General features: G+C 39.2%; 1 protein-coding gene and 1 pseudogene across 2 annotated transcripts; both read right to left on the bottom strand.

The window, feature by feature from the left end:
• Window positions 1–13,938: 13,938 nt before the first annotated feature.
• On the bottom strand, window positions 13,939–14,559 carry LOC108291715 (leucine zipper protein 6-like). Its single transcript, XM_017512165.2, has 2 exons — window positions 14,551–14,559; window positions 13,939–14,209 (listed from the first exon to the last, which is right to left on the bottom strand). The coding sequence occupies exons 1-2, from the start codon at window positions 14,557–14,559 to the stop codon at window positions 14,027–14,029; spliced, it is 192 nt and encodes a 63-aa protein (XP_017367654.1). The 3' UTR covers window positions 13,939–14,026.
• Window positions 14,236–17,131, bottom strand: LOC108291763 (annotated as a pseudogene). The gene has a single exon (XR_001820035.2). The product of XR_001820035.2 is annotated as a myotrophin-like (transcript).
• Between the last annotated feature and the right edge of the window lie 5,972 nt (window positions 17,132–23,103).

Raw genomic sequence — 23,103 nt, 5'->3', positions numbered from 1 at the left:
TTTTTGAGATGGAGTCTTGTTCTGTCACCCAGGCTTTAGTGCAATGGCACGGTCTCAGTTCACTGCATCTTCTGCCTCCCGGATTCAAGTGATTCTCCTGCCTCAGGCTCCTGAGTAGCTGCGACTGTAGGTGCACACCACCATACCCAGCTAATTTCTGTATTTTTAGTATACACAGGGTTTTGCCATGTTGGCCAGGCTGGACCCAAACTCCTGACCTCATCATCTGCCCACCTCAGCCTCCCAAAGTGCTGGATTACAGGCATAAGCCACTGCACCCGGCCATGGAAATAAATTTTTGTTATTGCCTTTCTTCCAAAAACAACAAAAATCAGAAATAACAGTACATAATTTGAACCATTTGGAAATCAAATATATGCTGACAGTCTGAGAAAATTCAAAACACTTTCTTAATTAAAAACACTTACCTAGGGTCCAGGTATGGTAGGTTATGCTTGTAGTCCCAGCACTTTGGGATGCTGAGATAGGATTGCTTGAACCCAGGAGTCCAAGACCAACTTAGGAGACATACTGAGACTCCCATCTCTACAAAAAGTAAAAAGATTAAATTAGCCAGGTGTGGTGGCATGTGCCTGTAGTCTCAGCTCTCTGGGGTGTCAGGGTGAAGTGGGAGGATCACTTGTGGTTGAGAGTTCAAGGCTGCAGTGAGCTGTCATTACATTTTTGTATTGTAGCATGGGTAACAGAGCAAGATCTTGACCCCTCCTCCCTGCCCCAAATAAAATAAAAATGAAAAATAAGAACACTTAACCAGGAGTAGAAGAAAACTCCATCATCATGACAAAAGCCATATATGAGAAGCTCACATCCAGCTTCATAATCAAAAATAAAATATCAAAAGCTTTTTCTCTAAGATCAGGAATAAGGGATTTAAGCCCAGTCTCACCTTCTATTCACCATATGACTGCAAGTCCTAGCCAGACCAATTAGACAAGGAAAAGAAATAAAAGGCATCTGTGTCGGACAGGAAGAAGTAAAATTATCCTTTTTTCAGATGACAAATTATGGAGAAATCTCTAATGACTTAGTTTTAAAAATTTTAAAGTAATATAGTCATCCTTCAGCATCTATGGGGATTGATTCCAGGACCGCCTCAGATACCAAATTTATAGATACTCAGTTCTCTTAAATAAAATGACGTACATAGTATTTGCATCTTATTTACACAGATTCTCACATAGTTTATTTCTAGATTACCTCTAATACTTAATAGAATGTAAATAGTTGTTATAATGTATTGTTTAGGAAATAATGACTACAAAAAAGGTTTACAAGTTCAGTACAACCATCGGCTTTTTTTCTGAATATTCTTGATCTGTGGTTGGTGCAATTCACCCAAGTGGAATCCAGTGACATGGAGTGCTGACCACCAACCAGCTACATAAATATGATTTCAGCAAAATTTCAGTATACAAAATTAGCATGAAGAAATCAGATGTGTTTCTGTACACTGTCAGGGCCAATCAGAAATGTGAAATAATACCACTTACAATAGCACAAAATATAACAAATATTTTAGAATAAATGTAACCAAGAAGGCAAAAGACTTATAAACTGAAAACTACAAAGCATTGCTAAAATAAAGCAAAGAAGATACAAATAAAAAGAAAACTGTCTGCTGGGCGGGGTGGCTCACGCCTGTAAGCCTAGCACTTTGGGAGGCTGAGGTGGGTGGATCACCTGAGGTCAGGAGTTCAGGACCAGCCTGGCCATCATGGTGAAACTCCGTCTTAAAAAAAAAAAAAAGGAAAGAAAAGAAAACTCTCTGTGATATTGCAAAAGATATACTCGGTTTTTGTCCTGTTTTTTGTTCTACAACTCCTCAAATACTTGGGATTTTCTAAGTGATGTGTCTTTCTGTGTGCTAATGAGATGACTGACAACTCCTGGATCACCAGAGGATATGGATTGTTGCCTAGTGAATCAACTGTGCGATTAGAGGGTTGGAATATTCAGTCCCTCTTCAACCTCTCTGGAGGGGAGAGGGGCTCAAGGTTAAGTTCATCAGCAATGGGCAATTATGATTCCATAAAGACCCAAAATGACTGATTTAGGGAAGTTTCCAGACAGATGAAGATGTGGAGGTTTCTGTCTTGAATCTGGTCGTCACTTTGGATAGCACTGACATTTTAACAATATTAAATCTTCCAATCCACGAGTATGGGATGCCTTTACATTTATTTCTGTCTTCCGTAATTTCTTTCATTAGTATTTTGCAGTTTTTACTATACAAGTATTTTCACTTTTTAATTAAGTTTATCCTCTGTTTTTCTTGTTGATGCTGTTGTAAATGGTATTGCTTTTTAAATTTCTCTTTTGGATAATCTGTTGTTAATGTATAGAAATGCAATAGGTTTCTGTATGTTGATTTTTTTTTAATCCTACAACTTTGCTAAATTTGCTCATTAGCTCTAATAGGTTTTTTTCATGAAGTATTTAGGATTTTTCACATATATGATGATGTCATCTGCAAACCGAGATAATTTTACTTGTTTCTTTCCAATTTGGCTGCCTTTTGTTTTTTTTTCCTTGCCTAATTGCTGACTGCGGCTTCTAGTATTATGTTGAATGGAAGTGATGAGAGTGGGCATCCATGCCTTATTCCTTGTCTTTAAGGAAAAGCTTTCAGGTTTTTACTCTTGAGCCTGATGTTAGTTGTGGGTTTTTCATATGTGACCCTTATTATGTTAAGGTAATTGACAGAGCAGGAGCATCACCATCTTGGACAAGCCCCTCATTCTAAAGTTTACCTTAATAAAAAACCACCCAAATCCAAAGGGCATCAGCCTCATGACTAAGGTCAGCATGACCATAAACCACAAATAACATCTCCAACCAGAAACATCTAAACTCATCCCCAACCAGAGACATGCTAGCCCCAAGATAACCCCTCTCCAGGCCAAAAAGATGTCTGCTCAACATAACTTCCCCTTCTCCCAGAGAGATTCCAGCCCCACCATAAACTTCTCCACACATATAAACATTCCAAGCTTCTGTTAAGCCCCCTCATCCTAAGACCAATATATACTCTTAGTCTGTAAGAGAAAGGGCTCCTAACCAAAACTGGCCAGGAGTGCCTCTCAGGTTTTGTCTAAAGTAAACATGTATTTAACTGCCAGCCACGTTTCATGTTTCTTTCCTCCTCCTTTAACTCTTACGGTAATATCTTTCCATGATTAGTTGTTGGAAGTTTTTTTTTTATCATAAAAGGGTGTTGTATTTTGTCAGATGCTTTTTCTTTATCTATTGAGATGACCAGGTGATTTTTATCCTTCATTCTGTTGGTGTAGTATATTAATTAATTTTATGTGTTGAGCCAACCTTTCATAATAAAGCAGGAATGGCCACAAGAAATAAACCTCTGGGACACCGAACTGGGAAGGAAGGGGTGGTTTATTCAGCCAGGAGCAAGGCAGCATAGCTGCCTAACAGCCAAGCTTATCTAACAAAGAAAGACCCTGTCCTTACATAGGCTTACAACTCTAGAAATTACACGTGAAAGGGTTTTGGGTTTACAGCTTTAGAAATTACATGTGAAAAGGCCTTGTGCTTACAACTCTAGAAATTACACGTGACAGGGTCTTGGGTTTACTGCTTTAGAAATTACATGTGAAAGGGTCTTGGTCCATGGAGTAGGTGTGGGGTATGTGACTTAGGTGGGGGTTTGATCTTGTTTAGGTAAAAACAATGCCTTCTGAAAAGATTCCTCCATACCATGCCTGTGATCTATAGGAGGGCGATTAAGGTGGTACCAGGTCTGCCAGCCTTTACTTCTCCTATAGAAATGTAATGTGGAAGTCAAGGGGGAGGTAGTTTTAGATGCTTAGGTCTTCTTCCTCAATCCCAAGGATAAATCCTATTTAGTAATGATGTATTATCCTTTTAATACATGATTGGGTTCGGTTTTCTGGTATTTTTTTGTGGATTTTTGCATCTGAGTTCATCAGGGATATTAACATGAAGTTTAATTTTTTTACATGGGCTTTGGCTTTGGTATGTGGGTATTGCTGGCCTCTTAGCAGGAGTTTGGAAGTGTTCCCTCCTCTTCAGTGCCTTTGAAAGAGTTTGAGAAGGATTTTCTTTAATTCTTTAAATGTTTGGTGGAATTCACCAGTGAAGCCATCTGGTCCTGAGTGTTTTTTGGTTGGGAGATTTTTTATTACTGATTCAATTTCCTTAGTAGTTATAGACTGTTCAGATTTTCTGTTCTTCATGATTCAGTATTGGTAGGTTGTTTCTGGAAATTTACCATTTCTTCTAGGTTATTCAATTTGTTAATGTATAATTGTTAATGATACTCTCTTAGGATTCTTTTTATTTCTGTGGCAGCAGTTGTAATGTCTCCTCTTTCATTTCTGATTTTATTTATTTGAGTCTTTCCTTTTATTCTTGGTCTAGCTAAAATTTGTTAATTTTCTAATTTTTTCAAAAATCCAACTCTTAGTTTCATTGACCTGTTAAAAATTCTTTTTCTAGCTTCAATTTATTTCTGCTCTAATTTGATGATTCCCGCCCCCCCTTTTTTTTTTGCCTAACTTTAGGCTTGGTTTGTTCTTTTTCTAGTTTTTTGAGGTGTTACATAATTGATTTCATGTCTTTTTCAAAGTCAGCATCTATTACTATAAATTTCCTTCCTAGCACTGCTTTTGCTGCATCCCGTAAATTTTGGTATGCTGTGTTTTCATTTTCATTTGTCACAAGATGTTTTCTGAGTTTCCTTTTGATTTCTTCTTTGATAAATCGGTTGTTCAAAAATGTGTTCTTTAATTTTCAGAAATTTGTGAAATTTCCAGTTTTCCTTTAGCTGTTAATTTCCAGCTTCATTTCATTGTAATCAGAAAAGATACTTAATGTAAACTCAGTGTTCTTGTGTTTGTTGAAACTTGCTTTTTGACCCAAAATGTGATCTGTTCTGAAGAGTGTTCTGTGTGCTTGTGAAGAATGTGCATTCTTCTGCAATTGGGTGGAATGTTCTCTATGTCTGTTTGGTCCATTTGAACAACAATAGTGTTGTTCAACTCTGCTGTGTCCTTATTGATTTTCTGTGTGGATGTTCTATCCATTATTGAAAGCTGGGTATTGAAGGCTACTATTATTGAATTGCTGTTTCTCTTTTCTCAGTTTGGTTCTCCCAATGTTTGCTTTATTTAATTTATTTATTTTTATTTTTTTGAGACAGAGTTTCACTCTTTCGCCCAGGCTGGAGTGAAGTGGTGCAATCTCGGATCACTGCAGCCTCCGCCTGCACCCACCCCCCTGCTCCCCCCAGCCCCCTTCCCCCAACTCCCGGGTTCAAGCAATTCTCATGTCTCAGCCTCCTAAGTAGCTAGGATTACAGGTGTGTGCCACCAAGCCCAGTTAATTTTTGTATTTTTAGTAGAGAGGGGGTTTCACCATGTTGGCCAGGCTGGTCCCAAACTCTTGACCTCAGGGGATCCACCCACCTCAGCCTCCCAAAATGGTAAGATTACAGGTGTGAACCACGGAGCCCGGTCCAGTGTTTGCTTTACATACAGTATTTAAGTGCTGTGATGTTGGTTGTAGGTATGTTTCTAGTTGTTCTATCTTTCTGGTGAATTGACCCTTTTATCATTTTATAATGTCTTACTTTGTCTGTTGTGACAGTTTTTGGCTGAAAGTCTATTTTGTCTGAGATAAGTTTAGCCACACCTGCTCTATTTTGGTTTCAATTTGCATGGATTATCTTCTAACCATTCTTTCACTTTCAGCCTATGAGTGTCCTTGTATCTAAAGTGAGTCTCTTACAGACATTTAGTTAGATCTTGTTTTTTAATCCATTCAGCCACTCTGTGTCTTTTGATAGGGGAGTTTATTCACATTTGAATTAATTTTTGATAAAGAAATTGAACTACTTTTGTTCATAAAACTTCTAACACCAAATGTGTGGGGTTTTTTGCTACTGACATCAAATATGTGGTATATCTTTTTTAACACCAATTATCCAGTTCTCTGGACACCAGTTGTGTGTCCTATAATTGAATAAAATACTAATTACCCAGAGTTAGTGTCAGACTCCACATTTTATTTATTTTTTATTTTATTTTTATTAAATTTTTTTTTTTTTTTTTTGAGACAAGGCCTCACTTTGTCACCAGGCTGGAGTGCAGTGGTGTGATCACAGCTCACTGCAGCCTCCATCACCTGGGTTCAAGCTATCCTCCCACTTCAGTCTTCCAAATAGCTGGGACTAAAGCTACTCCTGCACCACCACACCTAGCTAATTTTTGTATTTGCTAGACAGGGTCTCACTGAGTTGCCCAAGCTGGTCTTGAACTCCTGGGCTTAAGATATGGCTGCCTCCGCCTCCCAAAGGATTAGGATTACAGATATGATCCACCACACCCAGCTAATACTTTTTAATTTTAACAGAAAGAACAGATCTGAACTCATATGCTTCTGATAAAAGTGAGTCAAGATGTATAAAGACAAAGTTGACTAAATTGTAAGAAGAAATTTATAAATGAACCATGATAGGAAGAGGCTTAAATATACATCTGTTAGTAATTATAAGTCAGTTGGACAAAAATTATCAAGGAAATAGAGTATTTTAAAAACAAAATGAACAGCTAGATTTGTTAGAACAAAACTAAAGAATACATAATTTTCTCAGGCACACATGGCATGTTTTTAAAAACTGGCTACCCAAGTTTTATATGAGTTGTTATCATAGAAACAGTTTCTGTAATTATAGTGCAATTAGAGTAGAAATGAATAATAAAGAGATAAAAATATATTGTGAGGCAATTGAAAAACACAGAAGATTGAAAATAAGCAAATATAAATTGCACTATTCATAAACAGAAAACAATATGGTTGTCTACAAAGAAAGCCCAAGAGAATATACAGAAATTATTGAAATTAATGGGAATTAGTAAGGCTGCTGAATCTTAGAATAACTGGATTCCTGTGAAGAATGTGTTACCATAAGAAAATGCTATAAAAACCATTTGCAAAGGGTATAGTGCCTTGGGATCAAGATAACAAAAACATACAAGACTTCTGTGGAAAATATGTCATAAAACTTTATTAGAATTTGAGACCTAAATGCATGGAGATAGGACACCACTTCCACACGTAGGCAAACTAAGTATCCCTCCAAAAAATGCTCTTCAATTTAATCTAATTTCAAGATTATGCTGAACATTTGTTTGTTTGTGTATTTATTTTTGACAAACTGGTTCTAAAATGTGTATGGAGAGACAATGGGGCACATGTAGCTAAGAGAATGCTGAAGATGGAGACAGGGTGATGAAGAGACCAGCCCTACAGACACGGAGACATGTCACACGGCACCCTCATTGCTGGTGTTTGGCTTTATCCGAGGGCCCAGCACGTGGAACAAAGACGCTCACAGCCTCGGAGCTGCGAAGTACGTAACTCTGGATGCTGAAGATGATGTTGTTCCCATTCTCTTTTACCCAATTATTAAACGTGAAGCTTGACCCAGCGTCTTTCCCTCTAGCTTTCCCAACAATCCAAAGTAGTCAAAGCTCTTTTTTACCTCATAAAAATCCACTGGAACACAATGGTAAGAATAATTTCTAGAGCATTAGGAACTATAATGGAAGGATTTGAAAGCACTCTTAATGTTTAAAACTGCTGGGAAAAATCACCATGCCTATACATACTATGTTTACAAATTTTGGAAAACAGAGAAGCAAGAAAAAACTGAGATATAATTATAAAGTAGGCAGTTTTGAAGAAGTCAGGTGACCATACAATCAGTAATATCCTGCATAAAGCATGGCAAAGTTGGGAATGACCTGTACTAATAATAAATTTTTAAATAAGAATTGTTAGAAATTCCTACACATTCAGCAAGATACATTGCAAAAAATGAAATGAAAAACACTCTATTATGATATCTGCCTTAATACATACAACATGCATCATGATTTTATTTATGTATTTTCAAGACTGTGTATGCATTGCCAATGTTAAAAACAATTAGTGTGTAGTTTTTCCTACATTTAAAAAATGTAGTTTTTAATTGTTTCCTTAAGATTCAACTATCCACAAGGAATAACTAATACACTTACATTTTTACTCTAGGCTGTTTTTCAAAACAGCAATCACAGGAATTAAAACATTTCTAGGGAATGTTACAGATAGGTTGATCTTTAACACCAGAAATTGATTCAGTGTATTATCCGCACATTTATAAAAAACACACGTCCAGGTTCACTCCCCCTATAATCTAGTGGTTCCTTCTACTTTGTTGACCACTGGTTTCACAACACAGCTAAATATTACTATGTTGGCAATAATCGATGGGCTTTCCTTAGGGGAAATCACAGGGGCTTAACCCATATAAAGCTATGCCATTTTATTTTGTCTGATCTTGGTAGCAATCTGTTTCAATAAAACAATTTCTTAATTTTTAGGATATTCATTTTATATTTCTTCCTGTCTTGCCAAATATACTGCTGGTCACTTTATTAAAAATTTTAGACAGCATAAAAACTTAAAAATGCTAAATGTTCTATCTTAAATGAGTGTTTTGACACCTAAATAGACTTGGAATGGCTACTAAGTCATTATTTTTTGGTGCAAAGCTACGAGTTTGGTGCAAAGGTATTAGCATAAAAACTTAAAAATGCTAAATTTTCTGCCTTAAATGAGTGTTTTGACACCAAAATGGAATTAGAATGGCTACTAAGTCAGTATTTTTTGGTGCAAAGCTATTAGTTTGGGTCATGTTAAACTGCAGACTTTTTGGCCTGCCAAAGTGGTAGTTTCAGATGCTCCAACCTGTATATCCTAGAGTGAGTGGTGGCTTTGTGATTGTTAGGAATTAAAACTTACTAAGTTCTACACAGATGAAGGGCATCAGAAAGATAAACTAGATGAGCGATTATTTGTCATAAATCAGAAATACATGTGTAATCGAAGTATTACAACAAAAATTCTGAACAGCTTGAGAGCTGTAGAGAAATCGCTTTACTCTGTCCAGATTGGAGGTTGTTGGTCCAGCCAGCTCAACCTGCCAGGTCTCTTGCTCCTATGCTAGTCCTTTTTGTGTTGGAACCACAGATATTAGTGTTCCCCCCTAATATTAATTTACGTGATGATATTGTTGTCATTATTATTATTTGTAATATCCAGCATATTTCCTGGGGCATGAATCGTACTTGAGTCCATATGCCCAACACACAGGGCCCGGCAAGTACAAGATGTGCAATAAGTGTCCATGCACGGGTGGTGACAGTCATTGGCCAAGCACTTTCCCATGCCTTACCCTACGTAATAACTTTAAGAGTGGATTATATCATACCTTCATCTTGCTCTTGAATCAGTATTTTTTTGTTTTTAAATTTATAACATCAATGAGTAAGGAAATGCCTAGTAATCACAATAGAAATCTCTTAAGACTTTATCAATAAAGTTCTGATATTTGAAATCCTAAATCTTCTCAGTCAGATGTGTTTTTGGTGAAGGTTGATTGCTATTCCTTGCATGGTAACTGCATTTAAGTTTAATGCAGTGGCTACATTGGAAAGAGCAGTGACATGCTTAATTGCCTGGAGAATGTAATGTCACACCTCCACCCACGACCACTTCCTTTTCTGTGGTCAGGTTCATGAAGAGTAACACTGGCTCTCAGGTGACCTCACTAAATACATTACTGTGTTTAAGTGTTCACATGAGCAGTGTGATTTCCCTGCTATTATGGATGACGAAAAGAGTCAAAAAATTCTGTAAAATATCTGAAAAGATTTATTCTGAGCCAAATATGAGTGACCAATGGTCCGTGACAACCCTCAGGAGATCCTGAAAACATGTGCCCAAGATTGTCGGGGTACAGCCTAGTTTGTACGTTTTAGGGAGACATGAGACATCAGTCAAATACATGTAAGATGTACATTGGTTCAGTTTGGAAAGGCAGCACCAAGCCGGGAAGGGGAGGCTTCCAGGTTATGTATGGGTAGATGTAACAATTTTCTGGTTGCCAATTGTTTGAAAGAGTTAAGTTATTAACTGGAAGACTTGGAATCAGTAGAAAGGAATGTCTGGATTATGATGATAAGGCATTGTGGAGACCAAAGTTTATCATGCAGATGAAGCCTCCAGGCTTCAGAGAGAAGAAGTTGAAAATGTTTCTCAGCAGACTTAGTTTGTTCTGTGAATACAATTACACATGTATTCTGAAAGGGAGGAGGGTGTAATGAGGCACCCCGCACCCCCCATCATGGCCTGAACCAGTCCCTCAGGTTAGCCTTGGAATGCCCTTGCCCAGAGGAGAGGTCTATTCATATGGCTGGTGGGCTTAGAATTGTATTGTTGGTTTACCTTATGTATTTTCAAATGTAATTTAATACCTCTTGAACGGGAATGAAAGGCTATTATTTACTGTATGTTGTTCAGAATAACATTAAGGTACTTGTGTTTGCCTCCTGAGACCAGTGACACAGAAGTTCTTTCCCATAAGGAGCTCCTACCGGTCACTCGGGTCGTGGGGACAGACACAGGCTGGCCATGTTCTGAAGTGGTTTACATGCTGGGGGCCTCTGCTCTGCCAAAGGGACAGTAAGTGGTGGCAAGAGGAACTGTCTTGGCCTCCTAATGATCTATGTCCATGTTTTATGGGAAATTTAGCTGCATGGGTTAATAACAGCATTGTGTGCCCTGGTAATCTATATTTCATTAGGAATAATTAACTTGAAAAAGAAATGTAACTTATAATTATGAAAAAAGTGATAAAAATGATATTACCTCTGGGTGATGTCTCTTTGATATAGTGTTTAAATAAGGCCACAGCTGTGAAGACAAATGGAATCATCTGAAATATTATCTCACTTGTTAGCAAGTGTTTCATCCATACCTACTTTATTGAAAGCTAAGATCGATAAAATTGGTCAGTGAATGAGAAAACACGAGGACAGAGCCATCAGGCCTGTCGGCTCATTAGCTCCTTGTGAACTCTGCATGTTCACAAGGAAACCTCCATGACCTCAGCTCCCCTGAAACAGGCAGAATGAAACACATGTGTTCTAGCTTTGATCTTGTCTCTCACGAATATGCTCTATCCAGGACTTCTCTGTCGTCACTCCCCAGAACCTGGAAGAAGAAGCCATAGTCATGCCAGGAGTGTGTCAGGTTGTGCAGGAGCCAGCAGCAGCAGCCACATATGATGGGCTGTTTGCACACAAGGTGGGTGTGCCCATGGAGCAGGTCACAAGAACCTGTGGGAGATCACAGACTACAGAGCTCCTTCTGGCATTTGGCACGCTAAGGAAAGTATAAGGCAATTCTGTCTGATTATTTAAAATGGAACTGTTTCTGTCCCAAGCCCATTTACTTTAGGAGGAGATAGGATTCCATTCTTGAGATGTCCATGGCTGCTTCTGATGGATCTGGTGGCAGTTCTTTCTGGATTTCTCAGAAGATCATCAGTGCAGCACCCTGAGGAAAGCAGTAACATAGAAATTACGCACTTCTTCTGGAGATTCACTTTTATGCAAATCAAAGATGAAGCATTTTGGGGGCAATAATAGGATGTTAATTGTTAATCAATTCTGGGTCCTGGGAATATGAGGGAGTTTAGTTATTTATATTTTATATTCCTCTTTAAAAATCTTTAAAATTGGCCAGTCGTGGTGGCTCACGCCTATAATCCCAGCACTTTGGGAGGCCAAGGCGGGTGGATCATAGGGATCGAGACCATCCTAGCCAACATGGTGAAACCCCATCTCTACTAAAAATACAAAAATTAGCCGGGTATGGTGACTCATGCCTGTAATCACAGCTACTCGGGAGGTTGAGACACGAGAATTGTTTGAACCAGGGAGTCGGAGGTTGCTGTGAGCCAAGATTGTACCACTGCACTCCAGCCTGGCTACAGAGGGAGACTCCATCTCAAAAAAATTAAAAATAAATAAAAACAAAATTAAATTGAAGAAAAAGATAAAACTCTTTTAAAAGTTTTGAAAACATCAAAAATGCGACAGTTATTTTCTCTTGAGATATTTAAGGATTAGAGCTACTTTAAAAATATACATAAAGCAAGAGTCTGGCACACATGTATTCCTTTTTTTTTTTTTTTTTTAAGACAGTCTCTTTTTGTCACCAGGTGCCAGGCCGGAGTGCAGTGGCATGATCTTGGCTCACTGCAACCTTTGCCTCCCGGGTTCAAGCAATTCTTCTGCCTCAGCCTCCCGAGTAGCTGGGACTACAGGCGCGTGCCACCACACCCAGCTAATTTTTGTATTTTTTAGTAGAGATGGGGTTTCACCATGTTGGCCAGGATGGTCTCAATCTCTTGACCTCATGATCTGCCCGCCTCGGCCTCCCCAAGTGCTGGGATTACAGGCGTGAGCCACTGCACCTGGCCCACGTATTCCTAACATAACCATACTGTGTGTCATTTCAGAGATTTTGGCGTACTCTGGAATGGGCACCTCGATGATCTACAGTTTTCAAGAACAGTACAGTTACATCTTCAGTAAGAACTCCAGCTTCTTTGCAGCTTTATTTCCTGAGGAGCTCATGCTGACCTGAGAGACGGCCACACTGAGCTGTGAACCACTATCCCCCAGCTTACTGTTCTACGTGAGCTCCTTCTGCGAGGAATACCTTTCAGTTGTTCTCTCCCTAAAAGGTGAGTGTCCTCAGCATAAGAACAAGAAGAGTGAGGCAAAAATATGGCCATAACAAGGTGGAGCCTTTCAGTGTTCAAACCACAAACATGAAACTCAACAGCATTCCCTGCAACTGTCGTTTTATTAGCATTGGTTTATTTTTTCTTTATAGCCCAAAATATATATCAGAAAAGTTAAATTTTGGTGGTTAAAATTAAGATACCTTTCTTCCATAAGATTTTGATCATTTTTATGTATTTGATATAAAACTGTGTTGCTTGTTGCCAGGAGTCCTTTCCTTCTCTAGATGAATAAGCTACATTTTTAATCAATTTACTTTGAAATAAGAGATATTATCTTATCTATGGAAACTATTTCCTCCTCCTAAATAATGTGGCACTTAAGTCATATAAAAGCTGATATCCGTGTGCATAGTTACCCACAGTTGCCCTTCATGCATTGTCAGCTGGGAAGTCGCTCGTGTCATCTCTGCATGAAACAGAGAAGTGGCACCAGAGTTACCCAGCCCATGCCCAAGCAGGGCTTTTTTAGCTGTGCACATTGGAGAGCAACACCAGCCTTCAACCTTGCCTCATCTCATGGCACATGAGGGGAGAAAATTCTGGAAGCACCTCCACACTTGGCATAGGCAAAAAGTGCGTTGTGGAGTAGAGTGTCTACTTGTAAAGGAGACCGTTGTGTGGGTTGGGAGGTTTAGCTATTGTCGTAAACCCACTTCTCTCTTTTCCCTGTTCCTTAATTATGGCAGAAACATTAGGAAAAAAATCCTGGTTGTGCAAAGAAAAACAAATTAGCTATGCAAATATCAGTAAATATATTAAAATGAATTAAAATAAGTCACAGTAAAAGAAGTTATTTAAAAATTTTTTTTTTTGTAGCACAATTCAAGTTTATACAACATTTGTTCTTGCAACACAAAACTTAAACAATATTATTTAGCATTCGGATGTACATGAACTAGGATACTTATGAGAAAGAAACCCAATTGCGTCAAAAGTATGACATTGTGGAAAAAATGAACTCAAAAGTATCAAAATGCACAAAGCACTAGTCTTCTGCCATTACTGCTTAGAACGATATGTTTCTCCATTTACAAAATAGAATCAGGACAATTTAATTTTTTTATATTTTGCATGCAAAACACTGCAATTGCTTATTTATGTAGGAGGGCACTCTCACCAGCTTCTTCTATACACAATTGAGTATACAATATTGCATGGAAGAAAACAGCAGCTCAATTGAAATTTTAGAAAAAAAATCAAATAGATAAATGTAGATTTAAAATCCATTACTTGGGAAAATGAATCAATGAATAAAAGGTCTACTTGTTTGCAGCTTCCACACACGGCACCTACCTACTACCTCTCCTCCATGCTTAACTGGGTTTAAAAAGGTGAGCTATGCGTAGAAGAACTACTTGGGATATTTAAGTGCTGTATTTGAACTATAAGCCTATAGATGCCAGTCTGCAGCTGCAAGGGAGAACTTGCTAGTACACTACTATAAACAGGTAAATTACCTGTTTGTACTTGATATAGTGCATATGAAATGACTGATTTAATACAAAACTACAGAACATGCAAACTTTTTTAATGAGATGTTAAGTATTACTTCAGTGGAGAGCAAAACTTACGTAACTTTTTGCTAATGCGTGTAGTACCAAAAAGCAAACATGGTTTTAGCTTCCTTTACTCAAAATATGAACATTAAGTGTTGTGAATTTGTCTGCCAAGTGGCTCAGAAATACATTATAAATAACCTAGTTAAAAAAGAAACTGTGAACCATCTTGGTCAGTCTATTCAATTCTATGTTTATATGTTATTTCCTCAAGCAATCGCTTCATAATTATGGGGTTTACAAAAAGGCTGAGAAAGAAGAGGGAAGGCGAAACAGCCTCTACTGCATTACAAGGAACATCAGGATAAACTGTACAAAGAATCACATGGTTTCCATACCATGAATGTAGAAAGCAGACCAGGTTTAGGAATGATAGGACAGTGCACTCTCTGCAATAGCCAACTACAACAAAACACTTTGAAAGTAATGGTGAAAATTATGTAAAGAGGAAAATTCAAGCCTTTAAATAGCATTATGTCAAGAGGTGAAAACAAAGGTATCAAAACACCCTGCTGCATTACATTGATAGTTATAGACTGATAGAATGACCTCTGTTTTCAATGAGGATGTCTCCATATTTTAGTTCAGTGATGTAATAAAGTACTGATTACTGACTTTTAACCCAACTCCTAATAGGCTGCATTAAGACAGCAAAATTAGCCAAATACAACAAAGTATTTAAACCACTACTTTGTGTTTGTTTTCTTGGATGTAGGAAAATTACAGGGTTAGGCTAGTTGTAAGTGAAAAAGCCACAGGATTAAAAAAAGGGCTCATGGGGAAAAATACACACACCCATACACACCTACACACCCACCCACACAAACACATGCCAACCAACCAATCAGCAAGTCATCAGTAAAACTTATTAACCAGGGTGACTGTTCTTGATAATAGTTTAACCCTGCTGTAGAATGCTATGTTGCCTTTAAAAATCAATTATTATCCACAATCTGAATATCAGGCCCTAACCCACCCTCCCCTCTCTCAAAATTTGAGGTATATTCAATTATTGCATGACTTGGCTAAGAAAAAACTCTTTTTTAGTAAGCTTATGTGGATGGCAAGTCAAAGGAATCAATATTTCAAATGCAAGATATAAAATTTAAGCTTATATATGTTAGTTAGCTGTACTGCTCATGAAATAAATATTTGGAAATATGTGTAAATATCTGCAGGTCATAAGAACACCATTTTAGGGCACTGTATTCTAAGACCAGAGAATACATTTTGAAGTCATCACACTTTATGCGATTCATAAAAGCGACAAAAAATATTATGCAGGTGGGTTGGCATATGTTCAGCAGACGCCTATCAACAACTCTGGGAAACCTGGTTACAAGTGTATTTTTGAAGGGATGGGGCTAACTTTGTCCAAACAGTAAATCTTCCCCCAGTGATAGCTTTGGTGCAATAAGTAATCAGCATTCAAGATGGGTCTGAGAGAGGCATTCTAAAGAATGTTCTTTAATTCTCCACACATAACTGAGGTCAATCCATTCAAACAGCTAATAAAGAAAATCCATAGGTACTAAGATAACTGTTCTCTCTTTATATGATACTAACAGCCTTATGGCTATGATTCTATTTTTAAATCCCCTTTTACTACCAGCAGGAGTTTGAAAGTGTTTCAATGCTATATAAATGTAAGAATCTAGAGGAGAAAAAAATATGCATACTGGAATGGTTTCTCCTTTAGACTTCCCAAACTTAAGATTTTATAAATAAAACTAGTCAGCTGTATCTAAAGAGACATGAAATCCATGTGAAAGGGGAGAGAAAATCCAAAGTTCAGTCATCCAGCAATTTAGGAGTGTGCCCCTCCTTACCTTAACTAAGCTTTCACATAAAGCTTAAAGTCACTGAGGAAAGATTTGGTCACCAACCTTATAGGCAGCGCTCTTACCTATGCCAGGAAATCCCCAGTAGAGTGCATTCTTAAGGCAGAAGGCTAGAGCTAATTGCTTATCTCAGCACCCTAAGTTTACATCACAGCAGCCACTACTGCTCACACAGTTAGGGCTACCAAATATGTAGAGTTGGCCTTTGTAGAATCAGACCTTCAACACAATCTAATTAATATATTAGCTAGGGAGCTGAAAAGGTCAAATGTTACTGGTGTATTTTGTCTTTGCTCTCCCTTGGGTATAAGGTGTACATTTTATTAGAAAGGGAAAAGAGGCTTACTTGATCAGGAATCCCAGTAAAAGCCTGATCATGATTCTTTAGCCCCTCCTCCAAAACATGGTGTTTTTTTTTTTTTTTTTTCCTGGTAGACTGATTTGTTATGAATTTCTCTCTCCCCTCACCCCTCTTAAAGTATTTAGCTGAAGAAGCTGGCAGATAAGAGAGTGACAGACAGACAGGGAGCAGTGTGAGGCCACAGGAGAGTCATTCTTCCCAAGTTATCAGTCCGTCCATCCATCACTGGAGAAGAGCTTTGATTGCCTCGTTGTCAGTGGCTTCAAAGGCGGTCAGTCCATCTGGGCCTTTCACAGTCTTATCAGCACCTTCTGACAGAAGCAATTTCACACAAGAAACATGACCCTCATAGACAGCAGACAGCAGAGGAGTAATATGATGTTTATCTGGAGCATTAATATCTGCTCCTTTTAGCAGCAGAAATTCCAGAATTTCAAGCTGCCCACAGTCTGCTGCGTAATGAAGAGGCTTCCTTCCACCTTCTAGTGTCCAGTTGACATCTTCTCCCTTGGCCACCGTCTTTCACCTCATCCAAGTCTCCGTTTTTCAGGGCCCACATGAACTCCTTGTCGCACATCACTGCAGCGGGGCAGTCCGGTTGGCTGGGCAGAAGATGAGGAGGCGGTGGCAGCAGCAAGCGGATGCCGCTGGGCAAGAGGGAGGCAGGGCCGTGCGAAGCCAGAGAGAAGAGAGGGCGGGTTAGGCTGCCAGGTGGGCGAGGCAGTTGTCCGCTGCGACCGCTCCGTTCGGGCGACGGAAAGAAAGTTCTTTTGCAGCCATGGGGCCCAGCAGAACAGGTTCCGCCTCTTTAAAATGTTTTCAAGGTGCACCCGTGTTGTAAGGGGTATCAGAACTTCATTCTTTATGGCTAAATTATATTTCATTGTATGTGTCTACCACAATTTTTAAATTCAGTCATCTGCTGGGTGGTTTTCACCTTTTGAAAATTGTGACGAAAGCTACTATTAACATATTTTAAAAAACAGAAGTGAAATGCTTATAAAAACTGAATGGTAATGCAGTATTGCTTAAGGTTTTGCCATTTAATAATATAAATTTTACATAAATAACAGAGCCCCACTCAGTTTTCATAGCATTAACTTCAACTTTTGCCTTTATTTAATGAAAATGGGGGAACTTGATTGTTGGTGTTTTTTAAGAGTTAGGTTCTCACTCTGTCACCCAGGCTGGAGTACAGTGCCGCAGTCACAGCTCACCGCCACCTCGAACTCCTGGGCTCAAGGAATCCCCTTGCCTCAGTCTCCTGAGTAGCCAGGCCTACAGGTATGCACCACTGTGGAAGGAAAATAAAATAGAACAGAATATAGTTCAAATAATAAGCATAACGTAGGCAGGAGTTAACTAAAAGTAAAGGCAAAGCAGACTGGGCACACCCTCTCTTTACACAGGTAAGAGTACCAGAGCACATCTTCAGGGCTGCTGCTGGCACATTCCTGCATTTCCTGTTCTTCTGACCTCCCTGGATGACCACCCCCACCTTTCCACTCCCACCTCAGCTGCAAGCTATAGAGTCAAATGACCACGAAGCCCAAGGTTGTAAAACTTGATTGACTGTCTTTGTCTGAAATCCACTTCCTGCCTTGATTTCCCGCCTCAAACAGCATATGAGCTAAACTGCCCACTTTGTTGGGGGTCGGCGGCCATTTTAGGCTGAGCCTGCTGCCCACCTGGACGCCCAGGCGTCCGAAACAAAGTTCTCTTCCGTCTCCATCGGTCTCTTTGTCTTCTTAAGCTGGAGTTTTGCTACAACACCACCACACACAGCTGAAAACGGGGGAACTTGGAAAAGATACTGTTATAACCTTTTTGGTCTTGACTTCTGAAATAATTAGAAGTGGATTTAAACTTTGGTCCTAGAATAGCCATAAATGATCGTTATTCCAGGAAAAGTAAATATTGGTGTGCTCAAGTAAATGCTTAATAGATTCAAATTTTATTAAATAAATTTAAACAAAATGTGCTTTAGAACCTGCATTCACAGTTTAATACTTTATTGGCTTTACTTGGCAGCCAATGTTGTCTAGTTTATCATAGTGATGACTGGGGATATGATATGCCAGTGAGAAGTTTTATAAAACTCTGTTTTGCCCAGTTAAAATTGTTACTCCAAAAATGTAAGTAAGACTTAGAGCAAAAATATATAATCTTAAAGAGAAGAGATACATTCAGAGATACATTGCATCATAGATCTTGCTAGGACATAAAGTATAGTCAAGGTGTTTTGTTTTGTTTAACAATATTTAGCAGTGAGATTGTCAGGTTGTCATTGATATTTGACCATTTAAAATACCAAGCTCTCCTCACTAGTTTTCCTTTACTTGGCAGGGAAATGTCTGATTTATCACAGTAACTACTGGAGATGTACCAGTGGGAACCCATTCCCACTAGGTACAAAAGAACAAATGCTACAGCAAATTAAGCTGAAGGAAAAATCAAGTTTTGACTTAAATAGAAATATGTCTTTAAAAAGCACCAGAGGCTGGGTGCAGTAGCTCATTCCTATAATCCCAGCACTTTGGGAGGCTGAGGCAGGCGGATCACTTGAGGTCAGGAGTTCAAGACCAGCCTAGCCAACAAGGTCCCTGTCTCTACTAAAAATACAGAAATTAGCTGGGCATGATGGTAGGTGCCGGTAATCCCAGCTACTTGGGAGGCTGAGGCAGGAGAATCACTTGAACCTGGGAGGCAGAGGTTGCAGTAAGCCAAGACTGTGTCATTGCACTCCAGCCTGGGCAACAAGAGCAAAACTGCATCTCAAAAATAAATAAATAAATAAAAATGAAAGCACCAAAGTATTTAAATTATGCATTGTCACTTGGTTTTGAAGAATAACTTTTGTATGTTGAATCTGTATATATCATACATCTTTCTGTCTGCATTACAAATTTCCTGTTGATATGAGAAAAGCTTTGAGGTTTAAAATATGTGTCTTTATGGATTATACCAATTGTAGATACTTAAAACATGAATAAACAGAGGAAAAAGGGATAGACAGTAGGATGGGGTGGAATTTGAGATATTAGAGAAATTCTTTATGTAACAGTGTTCCCCTTTCTAAATCATCCACTGTTTGAAGTTAATTTCTTTAACCTTTGTAATAGCACTAATGCTATATGGCTTATTTTTATCATTTTTCTTGAATTTCCTTTGATTTCCCTTCTCCTATTATCAAAATTGCTTACTGGCCTAACATGGTGACTCATGCCTATAACCCCAGCACTTTGAGAGGGCAAGGCAAGAGGATTGCTTGAGGCCAGGAGTTCGAGACCAGTGTAAGCAACATAGTAAGACCCTGTTTCTACAAAAAATGTTTAAAAATTAGCTGGCTGTAATGGCACAGGCTGAGGCTGCCATGAGCTATGATCATGCCACCACACTCCAGCCTGGGCAACAGAGCAAGACCCTGTCCCACTTAAAAAAGAACAAAACACCTCCTGCCCATTTTACCATTCCCACATTTGCTTCTTGTAGGAACACTTCATAGGTTGACCAGAATACAAGGAAATAAGGGAAATAAGCCATCCTTTCAGCAGAGACAGAATTCAATGATTCAATGCTGTCAAATCCCTGGTGTTGGAGACAATTTTAGGAAAGCAGAAGAAAGAATGATTCCCCGTGACAGGGGTCAGAGGCCCTATACTGCAAATGCAGGAAGCACTGGCTATGCTGGCAGAAGCTCCTTGTCATATTCATAATTTCCCAGTGAGAGAGAAGGTACAAAACCACTCTCGTCTGAGCACACATGTCATCCTAAATGCTACCTGTGAGACCAGCAGGACCTTCCATGAAAAACGTTTCTACACCGTCTCCCTCACTTGACAGTCAGGCCTAATGTAAGAAACTTTGCATTTTTCTAACAATTCAGGAAAGCTGAAATCAAAGCAGACATCAAGTTCACAAACGATATATTAATCAGGGCTCAGATATGGCGATGATGATGATTAGTTGAGTTGAAGTCTTGCTCTGTCGCCCAAGCTGGAGTGCAGTGGCATGATCTCGGCTCACTGCAACCTCCGCCTCCTGGATTCAAGCAATTCTCCTGCCTCAGCCTCCCAAGTAGCTGGGATTACAGGCACTGGGATTAGATGTCTGGCTAATTTTTGTATTTTAAGTAGAGATGAGGTTTCACCATGTTGACCAGGCTGACCTCTTTGGCCAGGCTGGTCTCAAACTCCTGACCTTATGATCTGCCTGCCTCGGCCTCCCAAAGTGCTGGAATTTCAGGCATGAGCCACCACATCTGGCTGGAAATTATTTAATGATAAAATGAAATTTAAGTTTATGGGAAGAAGAGAAAGAACTGTTCATTTTCTTTTAGCAAATGAATACATTTAAGGCTGTGGCTTGGGTCCTGCCTTGCCTGTGGGTTGAGGTGAGCTATGTCCAGTGCTCTCGCTACTCTTGGAAAACAGGACCTAAATATTCTGCACACAGACATTCTTTCCAGCTGCCAGTGATTTTCCGTGAAAACATACTTTACTATTTAGGCATTACATTCCTAGTGCCTTTATTTTTTCTTCTTCACAAAGAATTACATTGAAATATAAATAAGTTTTCACCTCCTTTCCAGGTGTGCATTTGGGCATTCCCAGCTACTCAGGAGGCTGAGGAGGGAGGATCTCTTGAGCCTGGGAGTTCAAGGCTGCATTGAGCCATTATTGCATCACTGCACTCCAGCACGGGCAACAGAGTGAGACCCTGTCTCAAAAAATAATAGTTAATTATTTTCCTTTTGCCTATACATAAATTGTACATTTTTTTGATATTTAAGAACCATTTGGAGCAAATCCGCTTGTGGCATGTTAATGATTCCTGCTTCGGTAGTTGGGCTCACCCAGCTCTGTTTTGTCCTAAACAACTGCTGGGATCCTTATTGTTTTTTCAGCCATTCGTATATTGATTCTCTTGATCATTTCTTTTACCCCTTGTGTATAACGGCACAAACCTGCGAATGTTAGAGAAGACACATGAATGGGCATTTAAAATATGTTGAGCAGCGCAGTAACTATTAAAAGTAGTGTGGCTTTCAAACACATGATGATTCATAAAATTGTGACTTCTTATTTTTTAAACAGAAAATGCGATGAATTTTAGTGCGCTCCCAGGGTGTTCTTGTAAATGGTAAAAACCAATCTGTAACAGCGAGTGCAACCTAACTGAAAGATTTGTAAATTCTGTTTAACACGGTGTCGTAGTATAGGAAACCAGAAAGAATTGGAAACACAGGTGAAAGAAAGAGACTGCTCCCTGCAACTTTTACCCATGATAGTAACAGTATACATTTAGACAGAAAAGATTATGAGATTCCAAAACGTTCAAAGACAGTATTGAGTTTCAGAGAATAGTGGGATATAACCCAGTCCTTGGCGGTCAGCTGAACCATATTATAATTGTTTTTCACATGGGAGGAAGAAGACTTTGCTCTCTTTAAAAACCTGCTGTTGAGCTATGTACTGTCTGCCCCAGCTGATAGTCACAGCCTTGTCCTTAGTGTGAGCAGAGTGAAGAGTTGATCCCCTCACTAGTGGGCAGGCTCTCAGCCTTGTTCTTTACTAGAGTAGGTGCAGTCTGAGTGCAGTGATGGTTTCTCTCTGTGCCCTGAGGACTGCTCCCTCCACTGCCAGGACAGATGTCTGTGTGTGTTCTTCTCCCAGCCAGTTGTATAGATGCAGCCAGCAAACAAAACACACACAAACACACACACACACAACTTCTTCCCTCAGTGACCCCAACGCCTGACAGCAGAGATGAATCATGTTACTCAAAGTAGAAAGTTGCCGTCAGTAAGTGACACTGACAAAAGGATAACTTAAATGACAATTGCTTCAAATTTAATGTCTGTGAAGAAATAACGCAGTTGATTATGGAGACTGATGAAGAAGTAGACTGCATGATGTAAATGTTATAAGTAAAATTTCAGTGTCACAAAAGAAATAGCACTCGAAGATATGTCCTCTCAGCAAGGCAGTTTACTTCTATAGAAGGGTGCAGGGCGCACCGATGGAGCAATGATGGCCACTGCATGCTTGGACATGGGGGGTCATCCCTGCTGCTGTGTCATCCCCTATGGCTAAGGTTAGACTGCACAAGCTAGACAAATCTCGATTGGCTGTTTTAAAAAGAGCAGGGTTCCAGCTGGAATGGCAGGGTCGGTGTTTTTGTAGAAAGGATGGTTACGCGCATGTCAGAGCAGACAGCTGGGGTGATCGGGTGACCGGGATGAGTCAGGATGGAGGGTGGCAGGGGGAGCAGATGTGAACTACCGATGAACCGGTGGAGAAGGTTGTTTATTGGAATTACAAGGAGGTTTAACACTAAAATAGAGATTTAAAGAATAAGAGAGCTGAACATACTGACATACTGCTTGTCTGAAGAGAAACTTGGGGTTCACTATAGCATAAAGGAGAGCATATTAAAAGTAGAATAATAAATTGTATAAATTTTTTCTTTTTCTACAAGATAATATATAAAGGACAATGCATGAAATTAAAGGGTTTTTATTCTTTTTTTTTTTTTTTTTTTTTTTTTTTTTTTTTTTTTTGAGACAGCCTTCCCCTCTGTTGCCCAGGCTGGAGTGCATGGCATGATCTTGGCTCACTACAACGTCCATCTCCTGGGCTC

This window comes from Cebus imitator, unplaced genomic scaffold (genome assembly GCF_001604975.1).
Source record: "Cebus imitator isolate Cc_AM_T3 unplaced genomic scaffold, Cebus_imitator-1.0 Scaffold464, whole genome shotgun sequence".
In the NCBI taxonomy this organism is placed as follows: domain Eukaryota; kingdom Metazoa; phylum Chordata; class Mammalia; order Primates; family Cebidae; genus Cebus; species Cebus imitator.
This window is presented reverse-complemented; position numbering and strand designations above follow the sequence as displayed.